General features: G+C 41.7%; 1 protein-coding gene across 4 annotated transcripts in view; it reads left to right on the plus strand.

Moving 5' to 3' along the window:
- Positions 1–20,148, plus strand: part of ehbp1 (EH domain binding protein 1) — a 131,006-nt gene that overhangs the window by 29,701 nt on the left and 81,157 nt on the right. For all 4 annotated transcript variants that reach the window (XM_084561373.1, XM_084561375.1, XM_084561376.1 and 1 more), the window contains 5 exons: positions 8,204–8,385; positions 9,388–9,527; positions 12,719–12,856; positions 13,677–13,944; positions 15,758–16,004. In XM_084561373.1, the coding sequence (XP_084417499.1) occupies positions 8,204–8,385; positions 9,388–9,527; positions 12,719–12,856; positions 13,677–13,944; positions 15,758–16,004 (975 nt within the window). The remainder of the gene's footprint in view (positions 1–8,203; positions 8,386–9,387; positions 9,528–12,718; positions 12,857–13,676; positions 13,945–15,757; positions 16,005–20,148) is intronic.

Genomic DNA, 20,148 nt, shown 5'->3' on the forward strand with positions numbered 1-20,148 from the left:
TGAGTTGGCCACAATCAGAGTCACTGAAGCAGAGCATCACCCTGCTAATGCTCTTTGTCTCCCCAGATTTGTCACTTAGCATGGAGAGTACACCTTTGTCATGGAGCAGGGTGGGAGAGAGGCAGACTCTCACTTGGGGCAATTGTTTCTTGTCACAGGCCATCTTAACCCCCCTCCCCCTTAAGCAAATCAGCTTTGCTCTGGATTAGGGCCCTATCATAGCTCTGTCAGATCTCAACAGCTTGCCAAAAAAACGGCTAAAACAAACAGATCCTTAAAGTGAGAATTGGGTGAAAATGATTGCCAGAAAAATTCACGTCTTGTGTTTAACTGAAAATCACAATTTGGTATCTGTGAAGTATAAAGGTTCCATTCAGATGTATCACCCAAAAAGCTTCTTAGTGTCCTCTCTTATCTACTAGTGAAACTAAAACAAAACTGGGGAGTTTCAGTTTGGACCACGATTATATTCATGGGAGCTTATCATTCATCATTTTATTATGTGCACATCTCGAAGCTTTCAAATTTCAAATTGATTCTTAAATATAATTGTTGTGTTTAAAAAGCAAAGGCAGGTTCTTAGAAGGTGTGTTTTCTTTCCGTTTGTCAAACTGATTTCCCAACTGCTCTATGATTAAAATACAGTTTGAAATTGTACCTGTCGGACATATTTCCTTGACTTTACCAGTGTTAATCTGTGAGTTAACATACACTCGAACAAAGATGGACACCTCGCCTATCTCTCACCTTTCAGTTTGCTCTAAAATCTGACAGACTTCATACTTTTCTGTAGGCACCTCAGCATACACACAATCATGATGTCTACTACCATGGTTAATCTTCCAGCCTGATATCCGAATTGCTGCTTCATGCACATGGAGTAATCAATCCCACATACAGCAGCTGGGGGTATTGGCTCAGTGGCTGTGTGTGTGCGTGCTGATGTTATTGGTCATTTTAGGTCTCTGTGATGGCCAGAGATGGTTGAAATGGCAGGAAAAGTGATGAGCAGGCACTTCATAGCCCGGGAATGAACTGTAGCTAATCCTGTCAACCCATCTTTCTCTCTTTTCTCAACCCCCATCATGGCACTTTTCTTTCCCCTTCCACCATCTCCCTCATTTTCTCCATCTCTTCCCCCTTCTTGACTTTATGCCAGTCTCGTTGCTAGCCATCTCTCTGTCTTCCTCTCTCGTCTTCTCCACCCTTCTCTCTTTCCATTTCTTGACCACCCTCCCTTTCTTTCCACACACACCCCCCGTGTCCCTTTCTCTCTCCAGCAGAAGTGCAGAGCCAGGGCTTTTGCCTGCTGGTAATTTATTTTCCCATTAGCCCCCTGTCTGAAGTGCATGCTCTGGGTCTGAGTGTGTGTGTGTGGGGGGCACTGAGGGCCACCCAAAAGAAAGACCCGGAGAGTCGAAAAGAGGAGGGCACCCTGGACACACTGATAAGACGAAAAAGAGAGAGGCTGCAGGAGGGACGGAAATGAAGGGAGAAAAAGAAGATGTGAGATGCTAGCCTGGTGTCCATCTAAGCATTTTTGCTCGCTATGACTTGTGAGTGAGACTAATTAGAAAAGCTGAATGAAAGTGGCAGATTTCATTGGAACATTCATGAATGCTGAAATGATTGTTGTTGTTGTTCCACCAGCAGTGAAGAAGATATTCACTTTGGGCTGTTGAAAAATACAATGGACATTTGTTTTCTTACACTTTATTTTCTTCAATTTGGTAAAGATGATAGCTATTACATCTTGAGATTTCAAAAGCTGCGTCGATCCTCTAGAATTTAGCAGTTTTTCTATTTACTGTCTTGCGTGTTTCAAGCGATTGCTGCCCACTTAAATTCTCTCTTCTTTCAGTTAGGATTCAGCCTTTTAAGGACTGGTTGGTTTGTGACCCTTCTCCTTTCATCCACTGCTAGGTGGTAGTTGCAGCGTTTGTTTCTTTCTCCAAAGGATTTTTCATATCCAGTAAAAATGTTGAACACACACAGGTTTCAACTGAAAACTGATGATAATGAAAATACACTACCCTTTACACCAGAGTGTATCTAGCTTACAGGTCAGACTTCAAAATGTCTACACTTGAGCTAATACACTCTCTTTAAACATCAGGTAACATTAATGAAAATGAATGCATTCTAATACAACTGTCCTGCACTAAATCCTCCTTCATGACTGTTATAATGTACAGATTATGTTGAAATCATGTCAGAAAATGTTACCATTCAACTTTATGATCGTTTTAGATAATGTAGTTTGTGGTGCTGTTTAACTGGATTGAATTAAACACTGAAGTAGCCTAGCCCTCTGACTAAAATGTGGTTGTCAGATTAATAGAAATGTGTCAGTACAACACAATACAATTCAATAGTGGCCTCCAAAATGAAAACACAGTTGAATCAACTGCTCAGTTATTTTATACAAAAGCTGAATACTATAACCTTCATGAAGCTAAGATTTAATGAAGGACTGTTGCATTACATTCTCACTAGTGTACCTAATGAACTGGCGCATGTGTATTGGTTAGGCTTGTGCCAGTTGCTGATCAGATTTGTATTTTCCCTATGCTGATATTAAAAACAATCACTATTCATTAAAGTGTCTCTGCTCCTTAATTTGTAGTACAACTCTCCATTTGTCTGCTCACCACAGCTTGGCTCTACTCGCCAGTGTCCATAGCATAGGTATAATTGGTCTCCTATATATGTCTTTTTCTTGCACTTGTTCATTGAGACTACAGTGATTTTCAAATGATATTCCTTCATTAAACCTTAAACCAGAATCTTCAAGTTTCTGTCTCTAGTTGTTTGTGCGTTTACTCCACCATCACCATTGAGTATGTGTCTCTTGTGCTCATGAGTTGAGTCCTGTGCTGCGTGTTCCTGTACTTGGCAGTAGCCACATGCCTGTCTGGCCCATATTTAGTTTCTTAGTATTGCACTAAAAGGACTCCGTGTCTGGAGCTCCCTGTCATTCTAAACCCTGTTCATGACGGCACACACTGTGCTATGATCTGCCATCCTTTCCTTTAAAACAAGCCTAATCCTGCTCTTGTTGTGACTAATCGCTCTTCTCTTGCTTTCTTCTCACACTTTCCTCTGACTGTATGTCAACCTTTTATTTTTTGCTTATACTTTTTGTTGTCTGTGGTGCTAGGACGATGTGATGGTGGTCACTGCAAGGTGTTCCCATTTTTTTGCCATTACAGTCCGTAATGGGGTTGTAGTATGGAGAAATCCTGTGGTGTGTTAGAGAGAGACTCGGTATGTGTGTCTCCATGGGACAATACACATGAAAGCCATTTGCACAGTTCATTCCATTATTAAAACCATTGTTATTGTAATTGACATAACCAAAGTGATAGTATTGCATGCCTTTTATGTCCATTGTTGCCTTTAAAATACACACACATACACACTGCTTGGGGAAAAAAAATAAATCCTCACATATAATAGTAGCAGATGAATAAATTGGTCTTAATCTGCCTGTGTGTGTGTCTATAACGCCTATAGTGCTGCATTCATAGGTGGTATGTAAAAAGGGCCGCCTTATCAGTTATCAGGGGAGGCCAAATTGACACAGAGGAATCACTCCATTGTGTGCGAATTCAAAGAGAGATGTGAGCACATTGGATGTCTCCATTTCCAATAACTGTGACCTTGAGGCGAGAGGAATAGCACCGCACCCCCATCCCACTGCCCACCCCCACCTCCACCTCCAATCTGCTGACTGCTGAATTCAAGCAGAGCCAGCTGATTTTGGGCGTCGTTGCTACCTCAGGGTTTTTCTATAAGATAAATTGAGTTTGGCTTTTATTGTTTCTGAACCTTGTGAATATTTTGCTTCACATAGCTTTGCATTTAATAACAAGAAAGGAAGCGGAGATTAGAGGGGGAGAAAAATACAACGTAAGCCTATAAACTACCATTGTGTGACATTTCTTGGTAAAATGAATCAAATATGTGCTGTCTGAATGCTGTCTGTAGTCGGAGTGTAGTTGACCTCAACTTGTCCTTTTTTCCCCAGTTCAGGATTGTTTTGTTGTGTGGTAGCGAGCTTAAGTCAGATAATCATCTGCTTGATGTGGAACCAGTGATTCATCACTTCTCATCGTCCCTGTAAAACCAGAGCTGTGTTTTTATCCCCTATCTTCCTCAACAAAATACTAAACATCACCACACACACACTACAGTTATTGACAACTCCATTGTGCAACACAAACTGCCAATAATGGAGTACAACAGGACTGCTTTACAAACTATTATAATATTTCTATTTGGAGAGTTCTCAATTACACCGCATGTTTGGGTACAATATTAGTTTGAGAGTGCATATATAAATAAAAGGGGTAGTATATGGATCAATAGGGAACGTTTGAAATTAAGTGACTGGTGACCTGTGTTAAAAAGCCATTAGCTGATTGGTGTGTGTGTGTTTTGGACACTTATGTCTTTTTTAATCATGTGCTAACTCTGCCCAACTGTCAGTGTCTCTGTCTCAGACCAGGTCTAAACAAAGAAGCCCGGTTCTTTTAGCACTCAGCCTAATTAATCCATCTCTCAGCGACAAAAGAGTCCCCACCCCTCCTTTCTCCGGCCCGTCCCATTGGCATTTTGGGGCAGAGAGATTCAGCAGGACCCCCGGGCACCCTCCTGCCCTGACCCCTGCCCCCCCACCAGGGGAGCATCTGTGGATCGATGCAGGGCCAGCTGGCACCAGGGGAGAGGGGCAGGACTGGTGCTCAAATCCACTCCGGCGCAAATACACCTCTTCTTGAAAGGAAGTCATTTGTGAAAAAATGGGGCGCTGAAGAGTGAACTGTAGGCAGGATTGGTTGCTCTTATTTGTTTTAGTGCTACCGGTTTTGTTTGAGTACGGTACAAAACCGTCAGATCTAACATTGCTCTTTAATGAGACACTGCAGTTGTGAAGCAGTGCAACTAGGGGGCAGCATACAGCCATCACCCTCCTCCTCTTTCTGTCCTCTCTCTTTCCCTGTCTTTCTTTTTCCGTCTCCCGCTACTCCCTCTTCTCTCTCTCTCTCTCACTCACACACACACACACACACACACACACACACACACACACACGTACACACAGGTATTTAGTCATTCTCTTGGCTCAGAAAAAGAGTGCTTATTGATAGTCCTATCCTTCCTGTAATAAATTAAACTTCTGTATTGTCCTTTCCTTTCATTTTACACATTGTCACAACCTCCTAGTCGCCCTAATCCAAGTCACCCCCCCTCACCTTCTCTCAAATGCACACACTGATTGACAAGTAACATCCAGGGAAATAGAGCAGATTTCCATTGTTTCCTGCTACTACTCAAATCGGTTATTCCATTCTTTCGCTGGTGTATTTGCATATCCTTAAGTATTTCCTATTTTCCAAGACACCCCAACTCCCCCTTTCTCCTCATCCTCCTTTTTGCTAAATCCCCTCTTCTTAAGTGTTTGGTGCATTTGGCAAATTCATTCATAAAGTATCTACATGCGCTATTAGCTTAGTATAATAGCCAGGGTGTAATCTGCAGAAAGATAAGTGGTGGAGAGAGAGTTTTTCGTTCCTTTTTTCTTTTTTGATGGGCTGCTTCTGGATACTCTGGGTAGGTGTGCTGATGATGCGCCATTATGTTGCCCAGCCAAAGCGAGAAGGCTCAAATGTCAGCACGAAATGTCAAGTGCCCTCTCTAGTCAGTCAGCTGGTTTCTTCTGAAGGTTTTTATTTAATTATTGGCAAGGCGAAGAGGTAGGGAAGATGGAGGAAGATGGAAGATTTGGACAGTTAGATGAGATGTACTGTTGAATGTCAGCAGCAGATGGGAGAATGGAAAAGAAGAGAAACAGATACTGATCATATTTGCAGGAGATGGTGTACGTTTAATGCTTTTTGCAAAGATGTCTCCATATTTCTGCTCTCACATAGTAACTACGTGAGCTCTTAAGCCTTCAGTGTCTACTTAAAAGAGACACTTATGAGTTATACATTTTTTATTTATTTTATTATTTTTTTTATTTTTAATATTTCAAGGCCTCATATTGATGCTGATTTCTGCCGTGTTATTTATTCTCTACTTGAAGTGATTATTATTGTGGAGGAGATGAGCCTTCTCCATTCATTGGAAAATGTGAGCAAGTTTAGAATAAATTTGTTAGAAAAGCACACAATTATTTGAAGACACTATCCACGATGCCATTTACTCACTTGCCAGTCCATTAGGTACACTAGGGAAAATGAATGCATTCCAGTATAACAGTCCTGCACAAAATCTCCTCTTCATGAAGTTCGACATTGGTCAGCTTTGGTTTAAAATAACTGAGCTGTTGATTCAACTGTATTTTCTTTTTGGAGGCTGTGATTCGTAGTACTATTACATTTTATTGCATTGAACTGACACATGCTTCTGTTGTTTTGACAACCCCATTTCAGTCAGTGGGCTAAGCTAAATAACAAACACTTTTCTGTTTAATTCAATAGAGTTTACATAAACTGAACATAATAACAGTTCAATAATCCCAATTCACATGAGATTTCAGGTAAGGAATTGGCTTCTTGCACTGTCCATCGTATAAATTTCTTCACTACATACAACCACAAGATAGGACTTTTTTCCATTGAAAATTACGCAGAGCAATAATTTAAATAAAAGTATGAATTGTGAGAATTAAAGTCTTACGGTTGACCTATAAGACTTGGAATCTCTGTTTGTACCTGACATAGTTTCTCACTCTATTACCCAAAGCTTTGCCACTGATACAAAGTCTTTGTGGGTATGTCTGTGTGTTTCTGTGTGTACGTATGAATGAAAACCCTGCGGTCCTCAGCGATAAGGCTGAGATTGAGTTTTCCCAGAGCCAAAGCGTCTGAGGTGTGTGTATGTTTTTGTGTGTGTAGAAATCACGAAACAGGCAATGTAAAGCGCTTCTATCGCTTTATCTAGCGTACACGCTAGAGCGTATATGTATATGTGCTCTCAGACTGGTGTAGTGTGAAAGAGAGCTAGCTGCTCCGCTTTGTTCGGTATTGTGCACATGAGAGGATGAATCCTCAGGGCTCGATTCACAACTGAGACAAGACGGTATTTTTTTTGTGGCATAAAACCAGAAGTGTGTTTGTGTGCATATAGTTAGATGCAGTTTTTTCAAGACATCCATGCAGCCAAATAGAGACAAAAAGAAAGACATTTTAAAGAGAGCGCATGTGTTGTCCCACTGCCTGCTGCTTCCATTTCACATGGTCCTGTGAAGGGACATGTAAGCACCAGTATGAGATTCTCACATTGGTTTCAGTACCAACAGAACCAACATCAGTCCCTGCTTCCATGCAAATGGTCATAAGAAAATGGGGGCAGTTTCCCATCATAAAACACAATCAGTTAAAAGAGAGGAGGCGAAACAGAAGAGGTTCAGTGGTATCAACACAGCACGGAGGTGAACCAGACTGATATTCAGTGACAGCATGGTGCTTCACCAGCCAGACTTGCAGCAGACAAAACCCATCAGTTTTTGTTGGAGGGCAGACAAAAAGCTGGAACATCCCCAACTGTTTAGTTTCCATATCTAGCAGTTGGTGACAAGGCTTTCCGGCAGTTCTTTTTTTTTTTTTATAAACACACAGTCCTCTGGTCACGCACACATGCGCACACACACACACGCACACGCACACGCACACGCACACGTACACACACACACACACACACACACACACACACACACACACACACACAGGGCCATGTCACTGATTCTATAATTCTTATCACCTGGTCTCTGGCATATTCCCAAATTCCAATTTGACTGCTCGCCCCTGGCCCTGAGCACATCTCTGAAAAGAAGTAGAAATGGCTTCAGCTTGGACCTTTGATAGGAAATATCAGGAAGGATTTTACAACCATGAGGAATGCATGAGGAAAGCACCTTTAGCTTGTTCTGAATTTTCCATTGAACGCTGTCCATATACACCTGATACTGTGATCACATCAGGCATCAGAAATAGTGACAAGAATGATTCTTGTCATGTATTAAAATTAAGAACATATAAATCGCTACCAAACAGAATAATGTTTTCCATAATATGCATTCTTAAAAAAATCTTTTCCACCTTTTCTCTTTGTTTTCCTTTGATATTCTCAATGCGATGTTCATGTTGGATCTATAATCTGAATATAACGTAATATTCCTCTGTCTCTCAATCTATAGGAGTCTCCATCAGGGCGGAGGAAGGCCTTAGCCACCAGCAGTATAAACATGAAGCAGTACGCCAGTCCGATGCCCACACAGACAGACGTCAAACTCAAGTTTAAGCCCTTGTCAAAGAAGGTGGTGTCGGCCACGCTGCAGTTCTCTCTCTCCTGCATCTTCCTCCGTGAGGGAAAGGCCACGTAAGTCTTGTTCGTCTTCATTGTCTGTGAGTTTGGGGGAAAAAAAAAACAGAAGTTTTGATTGCAAATCTATAAGATTTATGTCACATATACCATATTATAATATGAGAGTTGATAATCAAAATGAAGTGTTGTTATGTTTATTTTCTGTATCTGTCGGTTTAATTTGCAGGCACACACAGACTGCCACTCACTCAGTATTATCATTCACTTTCACATAATATACCATTTGAGGGCCCACACTCCTCAATCACAGCGTTTGTCGTTTGTTATTCATTCTAATATGATAGCAGCAACTTTCATTTAAAGACACCCCCCACACACAAATACGCTGAGCGAGAGAAGAGCAGCAAGGCCTTTGTTGTGGCTCGCATGGCGGGTCGATGGCGCGTAACCCTTGTTAACCCTTCGGGGAATGATGTCGACCATACACAAACAAACTCCATCACACCAGTTCAAATGAGCCCGTGGGCCTGGGAAACACCAAACACAAAGAACAGAGAGGAGAATACAGCGATTATGACGGAGCGGCGGCGTCGAGGGGGTTGTGGGGGAGCCACATAAAATACAAGAAATAATGTAGAAACTGATGAATCGGTGAGGGGCAGAGGTTGAGTAGGGGTGAGAGTCAAAAGCTTAAAATTCGAGGAGTGAAGTTGAACGTGTTTATGAGAGTAAGGTGTAGAGATGGAGGTCTGAAGTAAAAGAAATGAGTGAAAAATATGGAGACGATGGAGAGCTACTCTAATCCTTATGTGTGATCTAAGGATCACTGTCTTGGTAGCTGTCTTGGTGAAAGCTGTGGGTTGAATTGTGTGTGTTCCTCTGTCTTCTCTGAGCCACACTGAAAATACAGCACTGATGTGTTCCTTTTCATTTATTCATTCATCTATTTATGCATTTTTTTTCTGTCTCCATTTTTGTTCTCTGATAGTTTTGAAATACTTTTGCTGAATTTCTTTGTGCGTGGATTGTGTGTGTGTGTGTTTTTTTATGGTCCAGTGATGAGGACATGCAGAGCCTGGCCAGCCTGATGAGCATGAAACAGGCTGACATTGGTAACCTGGACGACTTTGAGGAGGAGAATGAGGAGGACGAGGAGAACCGAGTCAACCAGGAGGAGAAGGCTGCCAAGATCACAGGTAAAAACAAAAAAAGTACTTTTTATTTATTTGATAGATGACAGATTTTGTATCGGATATATATCCCTACCATCACACATCGCAACAGTGGTATCTTTACCACCAGTCGGACCTCAGTTCATAATGAATCAGTTATACAGGTTTGTTTTTGCAGCTTGCAAATCGACATTTGCAGCAATAACCATCCCTCCTGAATAATCACCCAAGCCAGAATAATCAGGACCAAGGCTTCATATGGGGCATCAACTTTGCTTCTTTCATCGCTTTTCTTTTTTCCTCGCTTTATGCATCAGTATGTGCATCCTTCCACACTTAAGCAGATATTTATAAATTCATTCATTCATTTACCATGTTTTTTTTTAGCTTCCAGGTGTTTTCTGTTGTTATGACTTTAATTTTCCACATCCCTGTTATTTATCTTTTTTCCTTGCTTTCCCCTCCTCCTTGTGTTGGTTGGACCTGTAAACTGATAGTGGCTCCCCTCCTTCCGTACATACACGTTGAGGATTCATTCCATGCTCTAATGTATGGACTCTCCTCCTTCTTGTTTTGCTTAATCCAACTTTTCAAATCGCCACCTCTTCATGTTAAGCTTCATGCTTTCTCCCCTTTCTTTTCCCTTCCATGCGCTTCATCTCATTTATATGTATATGCATTGAGCGCCTACAGCAATGCTTCACTAGCACGCGTCTCTGAATCAAAGGTCTTGCCAAGCTGCCAAAAACTCCCTACTATCATATTTCTCTTTGAATGCTACCTACGGAACAAGCCAGCAAGCTGCTCAAGCAATACTAACACGAGGCTAACCAACTCACACCCTGGAAAACGCATGTTCTCTTTTGTCTTTTCTGTGCTATGTGAAATCTCAATATACATGTGTGTATGTGTGGGTGTTTGTGCGTATGCACAAGTGTTAGATGTTCATCAGTTTAACGCTAACCAGCTAGGAACTTTAGTTATGAAGGGTTATTTCAAATGTAATTTCAGAGCAGAAATATTACATTCTTTATCCTTTAACTGTTTGTATACCTTTGCTGTTGCCTGTCTGCACTAACTTTATATTGCATACACAAGTGGTGCTTTTACAGAGCTAACAAAAGCACACAGTACAAAATACAGAACTAAAGCATGTTACACAGTTTAGCCAGTAATACTACAGACAATAACCAAAGCGTACAACTGGAATACGTGCACTATTTTCAACTCTGTGTATATGGATTGTTGTGAATGTTCTGAATGGGGTGAGTTATTTTGCTGTGCTCACTGCTATTCTTCCTCCCTCCCTTCCTCTCATGGACCTGTCGTTTACAGAGATAGTAAACCAGTTGAATGCCCTCAGCTGCTTACATGATGATGATGATGATGATGATGGTGGTGTTCCCAAGCGAACATACAAAGCAACAGCTAAGCCTGCTGCTTCCTCCCAAGGTCTTTTTCCACCTTTCTTTCACCCCCCTCATCCTGTAAACATTGTGTCATCTCTACCTTACCATTCATTACCACCATTTCTATCTGTATATTTATCTTCAACATTCCTACCTTTGGCTTCTCTCTCTCTTTCTCTCCCCATTCCTTGATCCTCCTTGACATTAGTATTGTGAACGTGTTGTGGTCGTGTGCTATTAAAGTTTATCTCGGCTCATGTGGTGATGTTCTGTACATGGTGTTGGTAACACATCAGTCACTGTGTTCACCGTTTTGGTTCCGATTGTTTTTGTTTTTTGACATTGTGACCTTCCCCATTCTTTTACTGCAATTGGTAGTGAACCAAGTGAATATATTCTAATCAGCTCTTCCTCCAAATTTTTCAGGAAGAAAAAGAGCTGTGTTGCATTGTTTTCAAAATGAAAATGTAGTGTATTTGTTCCCAATTGGAAAGGGAGTTTCCGATCTGTGGTATGGTCACGAGACTGATGAGACACGTTGATATGTTCAATAGTCAGGTTGAGGTAGATTAACATTGTGTAATAAAGGTGTGAACAAACACGTAGAGAGTAGAAGCAGCGAGGAAAGAAGAGACTGTGGTATTTCAGTGAAATTCATAGAGTTGTAGCAAGTGCAGGTGATTACAGAAGTTTACAGCAGAGAAATACCATTGTTTCGGTTACTACTACCAAATTCATCCTGCTGATATAGAGCGTTGAGTGAATGGAGTGGCTACGGCAGTGATGGTATTTTCTTTTTCAAATAAAAAGAGGACCTGGAAGAAGAAGAAGATGATCTAGTTCTGCCTGGAAGCTAGAAATATTATGATGTTTAACTTCATCAGTAATTTAGCAGGAAAATAACAAGGGGGTTACCAAGGTACCAAGAGGGTTTTGGTGGCATAACAATACGGACACACAAGCACACAGGTATAATTGCTTTTGACAGCGTAACTCCATACACTGTAGCTATGCACATTGAGTGCTGCGGTTCTGTAAATTAAGCTTAAGGACGTGTGAGCTTATTATTTGTGTGTTCTTGGATTCCGTAGTTACTCTTCTTGTGTCCTCAAGTTCCTCTGCTTAGCTCGGGAACAGTCACAAACCCACTAGCTCACAAACAGACATAAATACACATTTGTGCATGTGCACTTGTCATGGCCTAAAATGGGGCTGTGAATGAAGTCACTAAGAGGCAAGGAAAAGTGCTGCACCTCTTATCAGCCTCCACCACTTCACATAGCCGCACCACATATAGACCAAGGGGACACATACTCACAGCTCCCTTTTCCTTCAGATTCTCACACTGCTCTCAGCAGCACTTCTTGGCATCTACCTCAGACACATTTACACACTTTTCAAACTAACCCACACCCTGGCACCATGCGATTGAGCTACAGTGAGTATGATGAAGATAAAGCAGACAAGTCTTAGCCTCTGCAGCCAGGATCTCCATAGCAACACCATGCTTTCTTCACTGTCTCCCACAGTAACCCTCCATACCACACAAATTTTCCCAGAATGCCACTGTCGTACATGCACTGAAGAAGGTTGCAGTGGCCAAGGAACACAGAGAAGTTTAAGCACTGCTCCCCAGCAGGGCTGAATGATCTCTCTACTCATGGTTCACTCCTAAGTGCAGATTTTGGTTATTTTTGGTTTGTGAAAGTCTGTTCATTGCATTTTGGGAAATGTATTGTTCTATAGACATTGACTCTGTAGTTTGTTTGTTTATTTAAATGACTTTTTGTTGGACTCTGACAACAGAGCTGATTAACAAGCTCAACTTCCTGGAAGACGAGGATCAGGACACAGCTCTTGCCATGAGCGCCAACCCCTTCGATGAGCCTGATGACCATCTTCATTCAAACCACCACAACCCATTTGGTTATCCTGATGAGGAAGGTATGTGCAGCTGTCAGGCAGCCTCTGAAGAAAATGCATTCAGTCTGATTTAACAGCATTTTTGACCATCTTTAGTCTTTGATCTTTTTAGCTCTGTTGTTACAATAAAGTGTCGTTTTTGGGAATGCCAGCAGGACGTAGGCTTAAGGTTTAGATGTGCACACCCCGTGAATGTGTGTAATCATGCGTAACTATAGCAGGCTTTAATGCTTTTTCTCAGACAGCTAAACCAATATTTTTGTCTGACCACCTGAGCAGCCAGGTGTTTCAGTGTATATTATTTGTTTTTGAGCGCCATGCTCCCTTACACATAAAGCTCCTACTTTTTTTTTTGTTTAAGTTGTCTGTGAGCTGATCTTGGAAATCTCGGCAATAAAGTTGTGTAGGACATGTTTTTTTATATACATTTCTTGTCTGAAGGTATGGTCTTACTAAACTAATATTGAAACTTTTCATTAGTTTACTTGTTTTGTGAAGAAATACAAGGGGAGAACTTTAAAATTCAAATCCAGGCTGCAACAAATGACCACATGTGCCAGAAAATTAAAGCTTTAATAGCTTTCCAAGTGAATTAATATAACATAAGTACAAAAATACAAAAGTTACTGCCCATGAGGTGTATGCTGACCTCTGGCAAATAGCGTGAAATTAGCGAAATAAAACCTTCCAGATGACTCGCACAGTATGAGAAGAGCATCATGGCCCCATTACTACGCTTTCCTCCCTGCTGTCTAGCTTTCTAATATAGTGAGATGACAAGCTTTCAAATCTCTTGCCAAGTCTAGTTTATCATGTGTACTCTCTCTTCTCTGTCAAGCAGAGCCTCCTGCCCAGCCGGTATCACGGCAGCGGGTTGATGACGATTCCTTCTACGACCACGACTCCTCAAATCCATTCGATGAGCCGGATGAAGCAGGGACGCACACACCCCCAGGGAACCCCTTCGATGAGCCCGAACAAGACACGGACCCCCTGCAGCTAGACCCAGAGCCCCCCAAACCCAGGCAGAGGAAGGGTGTACGACCTGTGGACATGAGCAAGTACTTGTACGCTGACACCTCTCACAACGAGGACGACGAGCTTGACGAGTAAGACTTTAATTATGAAATATTTAACCGGTTCCTCAATTTATTTAATTTTTTTATTTTTACAGTTAACTGACAAAACAATACAGAAATGTATATTTTGTTATAGTTTTACATCTTACTATTGGATGTTGCACTTTCACTTCCATCGGACATATTGCTTGCAAAATAGCTTTCTGACATGGTAAGCCTATACTAGAATCACTGTGTTAGGCTCCAGACTTCCAAGCTTGGTTACTGTTGGCAGGCCAGTTCCTGTAAGACCCCTCCTTATAGAGGGGTACTTGTAGCCACAGCACCCCCTGCTCTCTCTACCCCCCCGAAACAGGGCAAAGTGACGAGGCAGCTCTTTCAACGGGAACAAGGGCTCTGTTGTTTCACTGCATTCTTTAACCTTGTCTCCCTCCTCCTTCATTCTTCCCCTCCCTCCTATCAACTTGTTGCCCCATACTTTCCCTCTTTGCCATTCGCTTTAACTTCCTCCATGGACTCTGCTCATTTTTATTTCACTTCACTCCTCTTTCATCATGTTTCCTTCTTCCACTTTCCTTCTCTTGTTCTTCATCTGCCAGTTCAGTTTAGTGAGGAATTCCCAGTTAATTCACAAACAAGAAAATTCTAAATTTCTTGAAGTCTTATTAAAAAAAACAGTGAACATGTATAATTTTTAGTCCCGTTAGTGACTTAGCAAATGGACACATATAAAGAGAGAACAACTTCTAGCAACTCGGCAAGTTAAAAAAAATAAAATAAAAATCATACTTTGGGTATACTTCTAAAAAATGTTTCCCCACCTCCAGAGGTGGCCGTGCCTAAATTGTAAATGTAAACCCCTTGATTTTGGCTGTTGAGCGAAGCTGTTACACAGATACATGTATGTTTTAGCCCTCTCTGCTGTCTTTTAGACAGCAGACAGGTCATTGACTGGTGTGTTTCTTTTCCTCTGTCTCTTAACATCAGGAGCAGTTCTTCTGCAGAATAGAAAGTTCAAAAGGGCAGCGCAGTGTTTTGACTGGAGCCCTTTCACATGTCTTTTAGCCCGAGCTGGTCTGTTAAAGCTTCTCTATAGGCCTGCCTGCTTTTCTTTTCTTCACTTCCCTTCTTTTTCCCCCTCCTCGATTGCTTCTCGGTTAGATAGGCACCGAGCAACTCTAACCTTCTCTTTCACAGAGATGCCTAGTCGGTCAGTTTTGTCTTTCTCACTCTCTCTCTCTCTTGCCCCCACCCTCTTCACCCCATTCTCTGGTTTGTTTAGGATTGCTTGTTGCATGTTGAGTGAATGTCTCAATGCCGTGCCCCTGCTTTCAGAGCCACAAGCATGCCTGTATATTGATAACGCTCTGGTATGTGTGTGTGTCTGTGTATGTCTTCGGGATCCTGCCTGTCTGTCAGTAGTCCACCCTGGGCAGTAAGGATATGAGGTCACACAGTCCTGACCTTAGTGCACCTGCACCTTCTATTAACTTACCACTTGTGTGTGCTCTTCATTGTATTGCACCGAACTGTTGTTTCCATGCAGCAATTTCCACATGTTTAATAATCAATTTGTAGGTGGGGCCAAAGATGGATGAGCTCAAATAGTCCTGAAAATCTTAACAAACCTTTGCAAGACATTTTTAATTTTACCAAATAATAGAAAACAACTGTGTTTTTGTGTTGACCCTTTTGGTTTGGTGACCCCTTGGTCTTTGAGGAAAAAAGTTGTGCAACTTTGACTAATTTCCACTCTCTTTTATCGCTGCACATACCTCTAAACATTAGTTTAATAATTCATGCTTTTTCTATTTGTCTTGTTGTGCACCATCTCTCCTTTCAGGTCCAATCCATTCTATGAGCCCAAGACATCGAGCCCTGCACAGCCTTCAGCCGGCGGCCCCTCTCTTGATGTCAGCAGCAACCAGAAGAGGAGGGCTCCTGCGCCCCCAAGTACCAGCTCTGGTCTCGGCCCCAGTCTACCACCCCCTAAACCCGGCTCTGGCCCGGACAAGGAGAGATCGCAGCCTATTGGGCCCAGCCCAGTAGCTGCAGTAATGGGGAGAGAGCTGGCTTCTTCTTCCCCAAAGGTAGGCAAGCATCACATGAATATAATAAACTTGGTTTATCCCCATGGCAGACACAAACATGATAATTGCCTAAATAAAACTCAGACTAGCTGTCTCTGCAACGTATCTGTTCAGTGGTATGGATAGTTAGATGAATTTTTAACTTACTTACTTTTTCAGTAACCCCCTTTAAAACACAACCATTAGCCTATAACATACAGTAGATTATATATATGTACCTATAACGCAACCCTGAACCCTAAAATGGCAGAATTTAACACATTTAGACTCTAGTTTACTTACTCTCCTTCATTCGGGCTCATTTTTTTGCAGCACGTGTGCAGAGCTTGAGTGTATGTGTGTGTATTCGGTGGTGTGTCCACATCCAGTGGTCCCTACATTAGGTTTTTTCCGCCTGCACAATTCCATCTTCTGCCCCATTCTTTATGCTCATGAAACTCTCCAGCTCCTCATTTGAATATAGGTATTTGTTTATTGGGGTGTTTTCATATGTTTATTTATTTATTTAAATTAGGTAAATCATGGCTGGGTCTAATTAAATGGCTGATGGTCACACACACTCACGGCAGGAGTCAGACCACTGGTGGGGAATGATTGGCTGGGGGTGTGGGGATGGGTGGAGGTTAAAATTGTGTGTGTGTGTGTAGGGGCTCAATGAGCCTGTGTGGGGCTTAAACACAGGGGGCTTAACTACAGCAGAGCGATCACAAGGGGGTGTTGACCCCCTGTGTGCATGCACACACACACATGCAAACACAGTACAGTTACTTATACACGCACAGACACACACAAGGCCCTCCTTCCCATGCAGCTGGCTAGCTGACTGTTTTAGTGTAGCTGGGCGGTGATGCTGGCCGTCCATGTAATTATGGCACAGTGCCTTTATCACCCAGCTGCAGTTGCCTGTGACCGTGGGTGAGGGGGCCTAAACCACTTTAATTACCCAAAGCCAGTGGCCTGTGGTGGGCCACACTTCGCCAAGAGATGCCCCTGCCTCTGGAACTCGGTGTGGAGGGAGGGATGGAGGGAGGTTTGTAGAGAATGAATTGTGAGTGGAGATTGAAGAGTGGGGTGCAATGACGGAGAATATGTGAAAGATAGTGAAGGGTAGAGGACAGGAGAATCGTGGGGGCAGAGAAGGGAGATGGCCAGGGAATTGTAGAAAAAGAGATAGGATGTTCACAGTAAACAAGGATGGGCCTACAGGGTTTGTTGACATATACAGCTAGTGTGAATAGGTTTCTCTTTCTTATTCACACCAAGCTGCATGACACACATGCACATGCCACAGCCTACACATGGGCTGTGAGATGACCTTTGAATGTATGAAGTCAGAGAGGATTAAGAGGAGACATTCCCACTATGAGAGGCCAAGACGGAACCAACACATCATCACACTATGTACGTGTAGAGAGTGTAAATGTGTGCTTCAGCTTGTATGCATCCATGTGTCTGTCCGTATAGTTTCTAGTGTGCCTTGGGCTCAGTTCAGGGAATATATACTGGGGTAGTTATAACCTTCACTCAAAACACCCTAACCTCTTATGCATCTCAAGGTGTGTGTGTATACTTAATTCATTATTTTTTTTAACCAGCTATTCATGTAGACAAATGCTGTGTAGGGAAACCTAGATAAAACACACGCAGACAACGCAGTTTTATATCAGTATGTGAATACAAATTGATATGTACAACCTGCCCTCAAGGGTTTGAGATGTATTTTTGAATTATGTGGGGGCTTTTTTAAATGAATTTATTTCTTTGCTGTCTTGCCATCATGTTAACACTTTACACAGACATTTATTTGTTGTAAAGGTAACACAAGAGCAGCAGCAGTGGAACAAGCTTGTAACGCCTGCTGTTGCACTCAACAAACGGTAAACAGACGGTCAGGCGCTTAGTTCTCAACTAATATTTCTGTTTGGTTGACACTTTAGAGAAAAACCGAAGAAATACCAGTAGAGAAGAAGAAGTGGATATATGTAAATTTTGTCTGAAATATATATTCATTTTACTAAAAATGAATAGTGTCATGTTTTGGCTTAGCAAAACTCTCTTGTCTTTTTCAGGTATAAATTAACTTGAGAAGATTTAGCATGCGACTTTGCCTTGAATCTAGTTTTATCCTCCTTGTCATTGCATTAAAACCGCCCACTTCAATGCCAGCCTGTGGAAAATCAGAACATCTACAGGACATATGGCATGCACACACTTAATCTATACACAGGTATTACACATATGGATTGGATTTACATTAAGCTCTAACAAGAGCTTGACGCTCTGGATTTTTGCCAGAGGAACACACGTTGAACGCTGGAAATTTATAGCATCCATTCAAATGCATAGGGGACCTGTGAGACTATCTATGGAGGTTCCAAAACCCTTTGTTATCTTGTCCATGATGCCTAGCAGACTACAAGTCCCAACATTGATCTAGCACATAAGCAATAAAGAAGACATGCCAATAATAAAATACTTTACTTAGTAAGTCATTTAACGGTTGTACTGACGCATGCTCAAAACACTTCTCCGTCTAGTTTATCACAGGTAGCTTCACTAAAGAAAGATGAGGTTAAGGTCCTTGGTCTGGGTCTCTCTGCTATGGTTGTAATGGTAATGCATGCCTTTGCCAAAATAAAAAAAAATAAATAAATAAATAAATAGCACCACATCATTGTCACCACTGAGCACAAAATGCCGCTTTCGTCTTTGAGTGTACTTAACGTATCTAAGCTTCTTTTGGTCATTTTTTTTTTGTTAGTATCTCACATCTGCTTCCAAGTTGGTGAAAATGATGCTTCATGTCTCCCATGTCAATATATCCCGGGAGATATAGATCCTCAGATGCGTCAAGTTTAAGTTTAGCATCTGTGAAGAAGCTGGAGGAATGGAAACGTCTGTGGGATTAATTTAAATGAACAGAGGGAGTTCCTGTTGGGCGGGCTGTGAGCTCTTGTCTGGTCTGATTCAGTCCATCTCTTTTTCCTCGGGCTGATTTCTCCCCTCCCGGTAATTCAGTGATCCCCTGCTCCTCCTTTTGTTTTATCTCCATCTCTATTCCGTAGTCAGACCGCTCTACACTTAGATGCTCTGATCTTTGGATTTTCATCAAGTTTCCGCTTCATGAATTATTTGCCTTATTTTCATATAAAGAAAAGTTGTAAGTTGGCATATGTCTGGGGGCAAAAGTTTGAACAGAAAACTTCTATATTAGCTTAAAATTTCTCAAAGAATTTTAGAAACAGTGAGGGATTCTCAGCTGTCACTGGGTGGCTCAAACTACTCCTTGAAGTGTTGATTACTTTAAACACAGGTTACAACTAAATAGTTGGCAGTTCTTTTACTCTACCCTCTGTTGACATATTATCTAATTATCCAGTAATACAGAGGTAAAATATTATAGTGTTAACAATAATCTTACATGGTGTCCTTACCACTTTTCTCTCGATCTTTCATTCTTTCCAGAAGTGAACACCTGAGTATGTGTTTTTTTTTCTCCCCTCCAGTTTCAAGGGCTTCTGTGATTACTAATGTTAATCAAAGGGTTCAAATTAAATAGAGTTGTGCAGGTTATGAGAGCTCCTGTGCCGGGGGGAGGCAGAGGCCGGAGCTCTCACTCCTCTCCAAGACATTGTTTTCTCAACCCCTCCCTCAGTTCAGACTACCTCCAAATTGAAATTAGAATAAATTAACATTATTTAATTGAGTTCGCAGAAGGCTGCGATATTTCTTAATTAGCTTTCACCGAGGTTCGCTGCAGGAGAGGACCGCATCCGTACTGTGAAGTGTTTCAGAGGTTACCGTGACGACCGAGGGATGTTTTTGGATGACAGAGGGGAGCCCAAGAGACAAGGACAGTCACCTCTTGTCTTCTGATCTTTAACCGTCCAAGGTCTCTCGTCTTGTTATCATTTTATCCGGTCCAGAGTTATTTCATATTCTCTGATAAGTTTGACATAGCTTTACACAAAGTGTCTCAGATGAAGGGCATAAAGGAGGTAAGGCATATGAGCAGTAAATATATTTATAAGTACCATTTTCAAATTATTATTAGTATAATTTGAAAATGGTGTGAGTTCTATATAAGGGTAGAACTTTCTTGTAATATTCAATGCTGGCAGTTTCATTTACTTACAATAAAAAC

This window comes from Chelon labrosus (genome assembly GCF_963514085.1).
Source record: "Chelon labrosus genome assembly, chromosome: 15".
NCBI classification, from domain to species: Eukaryota; Metazoa; Chordata; class Actinopteri; order Mugiliformes; family Mugilidae; genus Chelon; species Chelon labrosus.